The following is a 10,466-nucleotide window of genomic DNA, read 5'->3' as shown; positions in this document are numbered from 1 at the left end:
CCACCATGTATAAGCAGGATGGTAAGAATATACAGGAATGCAACATTTTATACAGAATTGTCACATATAACTTCTATAAAAACAGGTTTCTACCAAATTCTGCTCTAAACTTTAGCTCACCCTTTAGGCACAAGTCAGATAAGATCCCAACTTTTAAAATGATATCTGCCAAACATTTCATTTTGTGGAGGTTACGCTTTAGCGTTAGCAGCAGCACCATATAAATTAGGCACCGGAATATAGAAAAAGGGTTTAAAAACCATAATAATTTATGTAGCCATGATACACTTATTGTACATAAGGCTCAGTAAATACATGGCACAAGTTCATTCAGAAATTGTATATTGGTTTTGTTTAAATAAATGTATGTATTCTCTAAAATGTGTGATTTACAAAATGAAAACAATTACTAAAAAAGGTGAAACAAAGCAATTACTGCTTAAGAGCTAGAGCAAAATTTTAGCTCAAGACAAAAAACAGAAACACTACAATTTATTCACATCAAATGCTTTAACAGAGACATAATTATGTAGTTGACAAGATGAGGAGGAACAAATATAAAATTTGGCATGACAAAGGTTTAGGACATATGGGGGATCCAATTACCCCTAATAAAACATCCAGCTATTTTTCTAGATTTTTTGCCATTTTTTATCAGGCTATCCAACTAGATTATCTGATATAAATCACATTTCCCCCACAAAAAAACACAAAACAAGCGAAACCTATGTGATTTTGGTCGCCGCAGCCCTGTTTTCGCTCGAAAACACGGCTGCTTTTGGGGATTTTAGTTTGCCTGACAAATGCAGGTGAAACAAGATCCCAGGAGAGCCAATGTGAGCCCTGGCTTAGCGGAGCTAACTGGATAGCCCTGGGTGATGCAAGTCAACAATCAAAGGTAAATGGATATCCCCGTTAGACTTGTGTTACAAGCACCTTCATTTACTTTGTTACCTTACATTTTGAAGCAATCATTTTTTAAGCTGGAGAAGTTTCACAATAAAATGAGGAACATACTTGATGCACTAAATGTGTTAAAAATAACAAAAAAAGTAATACATTTTGCAAAATCCTTCATTAGAACAGAAATTAATATGTTCACATTTTAATAAAAGTAATGGAATGCTATAATAATATTAAATAAAAAATATCTATATATTAAAAGGTTAATTTACACCTTTACTTGATGCACCTATAGAAATTATTATAATATAGAAATTATTATAATATAAAGGCAGTGCTTAGTGTTTCAGCAAGGTGCAAACTATATAACTAACCCAGAGAAATATCATACTGGTACAAAGTAGCCACCTGTCAATTTCCATCTGGGTTAGAATATTTTAGCATCAATAGAGCTTAGAAAACAAAGTCACTATACAACAACATATATGTATTTAAAACAAACAACAAAAATTTAAGACGTAAAAAAAACACAAAAAACCCCTCAAAGCAAAAAAACCTCACAAAATATTAAAGTTGATACAAAATAGAAGTCACATAGTGTTACACTTTGACTTACGTAATATTTAGGAACTGGGAGTTTATTCCAGCACTATAAATCTTCTCATTAAAAAAACAAAACAAAGCAAAGTTATAAATGTTGCGGCTAGCACTTCTCAAGTGCCACGGCGGCTCAGCTTGAAATGCTACGATTTTCACATTATGCCCAAATCGTACATTAGTAGGTGGTGGGGAATAAAGCACAGAGGTTACTGTACTCAAATGTCATATTGTCCTATTGTAGAGGCACATTTTCACATGTATCAAGCACAAAACATTTAATTGACTGTAAAACACATAGACCTGCAAGATTTATTACCTGGCTTGTGAGTTAGCAACAGTACAGTTCACAATGACATAAATGCTTCATAGTTAATTACAGAATGTAGGGTATTTTTCTTTATTAATTGCAAACTACTGACCTTTGTCTAGATGTAGTCAAGGGGCTCAAAAACTATTTGTTCCCCCTGGAAACTGCCATTGCTATGGTTCTACTTGCCCAGGGGTGGGCAATAAGCGGTCCTCCAGCTGTTGATGAACTACACATCCCAGCACACCTTGCATCAGTTTCAGCATGGCCATATAGTAAATCTAAGGCAAGGCATGCTAGGGTGTGTAGTTCCTCAACAGCTGGAGGGCCGCTTATTGCCCACCCGCTGATTGTAGAGCTGTGTTTTTGCAGTTTGGTCCACAGGGGACCAAAGTAGGAGGAGGCAAGTAGCTACTGAAAGGACCTTTGGTAGTACATGACTGAGCACGAGTCACTGTTAGTGTAGGGCAAGGCTACCTTCCCACTTCTGGGAAAAGGTTTCATTTACACAGGAGCTATTTAGCTGCAAAATGCAATATGGAAGAAGTATAATTTACCTATAGCAGAGAAAGCACTTTTGGTATATGAACATCGACAAAGCAAACTCCAGAAGTGTTTTCCTCAATTTGTGACACACTAATTGCACTAATTGAGGAGTCTAATACCATTCAGTGTTTGATTATTATATTTGGCAAACAAAAGCAAAACAAAGGTCTTTGAGATTAAAAGACTTGTGTCAGACTAAGGTGTTAATAATCATGAAAGTATGGGGGTTCTGATGTATTCTAAGAGTGGAGTGTTGTCACACAAAGTAGTGATTTTGTTTCTTTATGGATATATAATAATTAGAAAGGGGTTAGAATGGCAAGTTAAATAGTCAATACATCTGTAAAACTACAGGATACCTAAATAGGATTAATTTGAATTACCAAACGTAACACTGAATGCAGCAGCACTTGAATGTAGTTGCATCTGAATGTAGTGGATTATAACGTGTACGATACAAAGAGATAAACAGAACATTACAATTTAAGAGGCAGCCTCTTTGTGCCAAGCACCATCTTTAACAATTAAAAAGGAGCTCCTAAAGTAACAATTATTACGAGAAGCAAAAAATATTAAGTAGGTGAAAAACCTTCTCTGATTTCATATAAGCGACATAAAGGTGGTCCTGGAAAATGAGGTTAACATACTCCTTCAATGTCCAGTTACATACTTGCCTGTCCGTTAATTGACGATGAGGGTAGCTTGGCTTATACTTTGCAAATAAAACAAAACAGGACTTCTGAACCAAAGTTGGACCATGTAAGTACCCAGAGTAAGGCTTTCTGGTGCAAAACTGAAGCGATGAGGAAGTAGGAGATCCATTTCATTGCGTGGTCATTATGTCAATGTTGTTGCCAGGATGATTACAAGAATTAGGACCAAGATGGCTACACAGATGATTATGAAGATCATTTTCTAAAATGTCAGGAAAACAATATTAATATTTAAAATATACAAAACACAAAAATATCAGACCTAAATAAACCAGGGACTACTATATACTAGATCTAGTTTTCACAAGAATTTTCTTGATTAAATGTTATTTTAAAGTATGATAAGTAAGCAGTAATAGTAAGTACACTGCACACGCTAGATATACATATATACTTATTAATGTATTCTGTGGCATTAAGAGAAATAAAATCAAGTGGACCTTCTCAAATAATAAATGCTACGAAACTGTGTGTACATGTATTTGTGTATGGCAAGGTAAAAAGTTAGGAAACCTGCGCTAACATCAAATGGATGGATACAATTGTGGGTGTAAAAAAAGAAATTTATTGATAAAAATATATACAGTGAGTCTGGCAGGATGGGGGGTGATCACAGTTAACGTCACTGTGACCGGGGTAATGTCCAGAGCTCAGGGTACTACCGCTTCACCCAGTGGTGTCTGCGGTCTATTCCCCAGATTGTATATGGATGTGGTCCTGCACAAATGTCCAAACATGCACTTCAGTTGTCCGTTGCACAGTGGAGGTGGCGTAAGGGGGGCGGAGATGGAATTCAGCACAAAAGTCTTATAGGTCTTGGCAAGTGCTGCCGTGGCACCAGGGGCTGGCGTCCCTAGCACCCCCGGGACGCCAGCCCCTGGTGCCACGGCAGCACTTGCCAAGACCTATAAGACTTTTGTGCTGAATTCCATCTCCGCCCCCTTTACGCCACCTCCACTGTGCAACGGACAACTGAAGTGCATGTTTGGACATTTGTGCAGGACCACATCCATATACAATCTGGGGAATAGACCGCAGACACCACTGGGTGAAGCGGTAGTACCCTGAGCTCTGGATATTACCCCGGTCACAGTGACGTTAACTGTGATCACCCCCCATCCTGCCAGACTCACTGTATATATTTTTATCAATAAATTTCTTTTTTTTTACACCCACAATTGTATCCATCCATTTGATGTTAGCGCAGGTTTCCTAACTTTTTACCTTGCCTATCACTAGGAGGGGGCCTCCCTCCATTTGGGTTACCAGCAGCTGCACTAGTACACATAAATCAGAGCGCCAGTCCCACTTTCTTGTTATGTATTTGTGTATGCAAATCCAAACATTTTTGAGCGAGACTGAGCTAGTGACCTCTTTGCTTTGTGATCATTCAATATTCACAAACTGTGTTTCATGCAATGGGGTGTATTCAACGTGTGCAGATATTTCTGACATTTGGAAATATTGGCACAGCTAGTTAATGCTCCTGTTTTTGACAGCATTGAAGACCGAGCAGCCTCGACTTTTTAAAAGTCGAAATCTGCATTGTCAGAAACAACCGCTGGATTGTCGAATCCGCTTTAACCATATGCAAATCAGTTGTTCTCTCCACATATCAATTAAACAAATACAGTTGTATGCAGTATGCCTTTTTAATTAACTTATGAAAATGATGAATCTATGGGTATATATAATAATCAGTTTAAAATCTCATCTTCATACAGTATGTCACAAGCACATTAATCACATTCGTTATAAGCGTGTGACCTACTGTACTCCATGGTAAACGGGATTGAAATTCATGCCTACATTTTTAGAGAAGTTTATGGGAGAATTTGACATCAACTATCCTGCGTGGCATCCCTTTAATTTTGCAATGCTGCTTATTGGCTCCATTCAGCATTATTACATAATACATTTCCCATAAAATATAAAACCCTATGGAAGGACCAGTCCTACTTTCTGCCATAAAATTACATTCCCATTGTGCTTGACCTGGTCTGTCATCTATAGCCATTGCTTCCATCCTATTTAATGTTCATTATTCTCACTAGCACAGGGAACAATGAGTCAGAAAGTGATTGGCTTCTTCTGTCCCCAAACGTTTAATTTATCCGTATGCCCACTACTTGTTGTACTGGCATAAGCTTGTATAATATCCCCGCTAAGCTGTTCTAATAGGTGGTTCCTCCCAGGTCTTTATTACCCACTGGCATATATTCAATGCCGTGGGCGAGTGGTGACTGCGAGCAGGACTTTTTGCTCGCAGTCACCGCTCACCCTGTCAGTATTCAACTGACCCCCCTCATACGCAAATTCCCCCTCGCTCCGTTATTTGAGTGAGGGAGAATTGGCGTATGTGCCTCCAAAAACTGCGAGAATCGAGGCTAATTACAGCGAGTTTGCTGCACTAGCCGCGGCTCTCGCCGTTTAGGGGAATCCTCGCCGTTCTGTGACAGCGAGGATTCCACCGGAACGTTGCATAGTACGAGCGGGGTTAAACTGCGAGGATCACTGGTTTTCTGCGATCCTCGCAGTTTAACCCCCTCGCCGGCCGCTCGCACCGGCATTGAATACATGCCATAGAGTAGAGCTTACCTGCAACCTTAGTTTCTGAATCTTAAAACGCAAATTGCAGAGCATGCAACAGATACAAGGATGTGCAGGATCAAAAGTAAAGGCGCATTTGTGAATTGCAACAAAATGCATTTACTAGAATGATAAGCACTGTACAGTATGCTGTGTTATCCAAGGCCAGGGCTGAAGCCCAGTGCTATTCTTGGTACTTCTGGCCAGTGGGTGCTGCGTTCATAACCTTCATGTGTAAAAATAAAATATTTTATATTTTCTTTTAAAAGTAGAACTTCAAGTTTTAGTGTGTTCCCCCAAATGCTGGTGCTTTGAGAACCACAACCACCAGCATCCCAAGCATTAAAGGGCAGGCTAGTACCTGTAACTCTACTGTAAAAGAAATGATACAATAATGTTTAGTGCTAAACGGGCACATTTTTACAACTTGATCACTATTACATTTACGTTATATGCGAGTATATCTAACAAAGAAAAGCAAATGTGAGATACATACAGATTTGCAGTATATTACTAATGCCGAACACAAAAATGTCTGTTTTACAAACATTTGAGGCATAAAGATTACCACATAGCCAGTAGTATGTACACTATGGTTAAAACAGAGAGTAGACATACAGTATTAAGTGACCTAGTTAGAATTAGGTTACTGGTTCAAGGTCTGCTAAGGACTTTTGTATATTTTATACTAAAAGTATTGGTAGTAGAACAGCAACCAAAGTCACAATGCAATTTCTGGCAGCAAAAGTGAGCAAACAATTTAATGGTTTCTTGTTTGTAGTGTTGTCTTTACATTATACAAGTGTGATACTTTTGTTCCAAAGACTCTACACTCATGATGAGCGCACTTCTAGTGAGGTGCCAACCTTCTTAAATTGCACAGTTGGATATTTTGTCTTGGGTATTCTAAACATTTACCGGTACTTTTGTTTTTAACCCCAACTTTATTAACAACATTACTACAAATAAAAGTAATTGTGGCATTCAAGATTATTGTGGTTATACGGGTTGGGTATCCCTTATCCGGATATTCCATATCCGAAATATTCCGAAAAAACTTAGGTTTCCTGAATATTTTTTTTCACTTGTTTGTCTCCATCCACCCCCCCCCCCCCCATTGAACCTTTTTAACTTAGCTGGTCTCCCAGTGTCCATAGCGGCCTCCAGACTTCTCTTCAGCAGCATCCCCGGTCCCAAGGGTGCAATGCGCGGGCGCGTCGGTGTCACCGGCACAATGCATCCTTGGGAGCGAGGATGCCCCTGGAGAGAAACCTGAAGGCCCCTGTGGACATCGCGGGACTGTCGCGGCACTGCCAGGGTAACCAGTTAGTACAAAAAAACTAAAATTCCTGAAATCCGCAATAATCCCTTATCCAAAATGCTTGTTGTCTCGGATAAGGAATACTTAACCTGTATTTACTAAAGTGCAATCAGATTCAAGCTTTTATATTTTAAATGGTGATATAAAAAATATACAAAATCTGATTGGTTGTTATGGGCAATAACTCTACTTCTAAAAATCCACACTAAAGTAAATATACCCCCTAAAGTAATAAAATATAATGCAATCATTACTGTAGCAATCCAATGCGATTTTCAGAAAATACTATAAGAGCTTTGGCTTTACAGGATAATAAAAATACATAGGGAAACCAATTTTTTTTTTTTTACATATGTCAAGTCTTCACATTAGCGTTAACAGAGTAGAACAGAAAATTGTAAAGGGTATTTAACTGCAATAACAATTTACTTAGGTCACGTTAATTACGAACATAAAACGTATTTCTAAAATTAAATGAAGAAGTTTGTGAACAGTACATTTTCTGCAAAATCTCAGCTGTACACCAGAGGGCAGAATAAAGACATCCTAAAAGGAAAAACATTTTTGGCAGCCCTAATTAATATTAACCCATTTTGTAGAGTAAGGTTTCAGCAGTTTGTAAAATATACTCAATGTCTGGATATAAACTTCAAATTTGTAAAATTGCATATAGTTCTATTAAATTTAATTATGATATTATTTAGTTAAGTCCTTAAAAAAAATGCAGGAAATGAATTCTCTTCGATGGCTGCTGTCCAAACCGGGAAACTGACGGACAAATTCAATTGCTGCTCCATTCAAGTACAAAAAGCTGCTGATATATATACTCCCTACCTCCCATCACTTTAGACGGGGTATCGTGCGAAATAAAAAAAAAAAAAACTGACTATCCCCCGAAGAGTAAAAAAAAAAGTCAAAAGCAAATATATATATATTTTTTTTGCATTAATTAAGATCTCCTTGTTTGTTTACGGTCTCTACAGCAAAACTTCAGATTTCCAACCTGGAACATTTTCAAAATTAGTTAGAAGACAAGGGAATAAAACTTGCTCATTTAAAATATACACAGACCATTTGCAAAAAGTGACAAACCCTTCAAAAAGTGGAACCAAACCTAAATCCCTTAGTCAAAATTCCGCAGTACATGAACAAACTACTATTCTGTAAACTGCTCCCAGACCATCTTAAAGGGGAGTGCAGGCCAAACTATTGGGGTTAATTGAATAATTTTGTAAGGTGTACAAGTACAATGTTTTAGGTATATGTGCTGAACCAGGGAGTGGAGATGGGCCACTTCAACAGAGGTAGAATCACCAGCAAAACAAGTACAAATAACACAGTTGTTTACTATTGGAAGGGGTCAATGATTGATCTCCGTTAAAGAAGCAAATAGCTTTTGACTAAAAAAAGAGGACTGGTTTTAGGTTTGAACATCTATTCTTAATAATCACTATTTAATTTTAATTTGTTTATTAGTAATACTGTGTTTGGATCTCATTCTTTAGCAAATCATATACACAACATCTTTCTAAAGGTGCCCATACACGCACCGATTTTGCCGTGCGTTTTGTGCTAAATAGCATCGTATCACATGCGTTGTGCATAGGGTTACCACCCGTCCGGGATTACTCCGGACAGTCCGGTAATTAGGTCCGGTGTCCGGAGTCCGGACGGGTGGCGTTCCCGGACTATAAAATGTCCGGGAACCGGGTGGGCACACAGAAGATTGTGGCTGACTGGCTGCCGTTTGTCCCTGTCCGTCCGTCCGTCCGCCCTGGTTTCCGGCGCAGCTGCGGTGGGAGAACAGGACTTCAAACAAAAAAACGCCCATACAAATGAATGGGAAGTCATTCATTGGCTGAGACCTCTCTCAGCCAATCAGCGATTGGCTGAGAGAGGTCTCAGCCAATGAATGGATTGCCAGTCATTTGTATGGGCGTGTTTTTGTTTGAAGTCCTGTTCTCCCACCGCAGCTGCGCCGCTGTATATCAGGCCCAGGAACCAGGGCGAATCGCCGGGGGGAAGAGTCAGACGAATGATGATACGGATAGTTTGCTATGCGCTGCAGCGCTAGCGGGAGAACTGAACAGGACTTTAAAAAAAAGCCCATTCAGTTCTCCCGCTGGCGCTGCACCGCATCGCACCCGGCAGCGTCATCCCTCTTCTTCTGCCCTGAGTCTGACTTCCCTGTGCCGCCCCCCCACCCCCCCCCCCGCCGCGCTGATGGTTGTGGCTCCCTCCCCAGCCCGGCACCCTGCGGAAGTATAATACAGAGGTGTGTGGGTGGATGGGGGGCTGGGATGGAGAGGTGTAGGGGGGATGGATAGAATGATGGGGGCACAGAGAGGTGCAGGCGTGGGGACAGAAAATTCACCCTGTCTCTAGCAGACCTGTCCCTAACCCTGTCTCCTACCACACCTGTCCCCTCACACTCACCTGTCCCTAACCCTGTCTCCTACCACCCCTGTCCCCTAAAACACCTGTCCCTAACCCTGTCTCCTACCATACCTGTCCACGCACACTCACCTGTCCCTGACCCGGTCTCCTACCACCTCTGTCCCCTAACACACCTGTCCCTAACCCTGTCTCCTACCACACCTGTCCACGCACACTTACCTGTCCCTGACCCGGTCTCCTACCACCTCTGTCCCCTAACACACCTGTCCCTAACCCTGTCTCCTACCACACCTGTCCACGCACACTCACCATGTCCCTAACCCTGTTTCATACCAGACATGCCCCCGCACACTCACCCTGTCCCTAACCCAGCCCCCTAGCAGACCTGTCCCCGCACACTCACCATGTCACCCGCTAGAACTGTACCCCATGCTCCACACGCAATGAAAATAAATGTGACACGCATTCCCTGTAAGACCACTCCCCTTGTTTTGTGGCCACACCCAAAGGCACGCACAATATTACCCTTCACGCCACCCAGTTATTGTGGTGCCCCTCCTGTCATATTTTTCTGGATTCGCCCCTAGACCTGATTAATGTTCTCTGCCTGCCACTGTCACCCTCACCTTCCTCATGGTAACAAGCATCTCACTTCCCTTGACAATGAGCAAGTAACCCTTGCATTGAGCATGAGGCAACCCCTGGCATAGAGCATACAATGCAACCCCTGGCAAAGAGCATTCAACCCATAGCAACGAGCATGTAGGTAAGCGGCACTTATGAGGCATAATATGTAAATGACAGCGTGTGGTATTATATGTAATGGATATTACAGTGTGTGGCATAATGTATAATGGGCATTACGGTGTTTGGTATAATGTGTAATGGGCATTATGGTGTTTGGTATAACATGTAATGGGCATTACGGTGTGTGGCAAACCATGTAATGGGCATTATGGCATGTGGTATACTATGTAATGGGTGTGTGACGTGTAATCGCCATTATGGTGAAATATTTTGACAAGTGCTTTTTGGCGGGCACTGCCCATGTTATCCCTACTTTGGGAAAAAATTGCGTCCTGGCATAACA

At 40.7% G+C, this 10,466-nt stretch overlaps 1 protein-coding gene across 2 annotated transcripts in view; it reads right to left on the bottom strand.

Annotated features, from left to right (window-relative positions):
• Positions 1–724: 724 nt before the first annotated feature.
• Positions 725–10,466, bottom strand: part of STX2 (syntaxin 2) — an 82,133-nt gene continuing 72,391 nt past the window's right edge. For both annotated transcript variants that reach the window (XM_083150280.1, XM_083150289.1), the window contains one exon: positions 725–3,271. Coding sequence is in view for 1 of the 2 variants with exons in the window: in XM_083150289.1 (XP_083006415.1) it covers positions 3,194–3,271 (78 nt within the window). In the remaining variant the exon portion in view is untranslated. The remainder of the gene's footprint in view (positions 3,272–10,466) is intronic.

This window comes from Crinia signifera, chromosome 1 (genome assembly GCF_055691185.1).
Source record: "Crinia signifera chromosome 1, ASM5569118v1, whole genome shotgun sequence".
NCBI classification, from domain to species: domain Eukaryota; kingdom Metazoa; phylum Chordata; class Amphibia; order Anura; family Myobatrachidae; genus Crinia; species Crinia signifera.
Note: the sequence above shows the minus strand (reverse complement) of the source record. Positions and strands in the feature narration are given on the sequence as shown.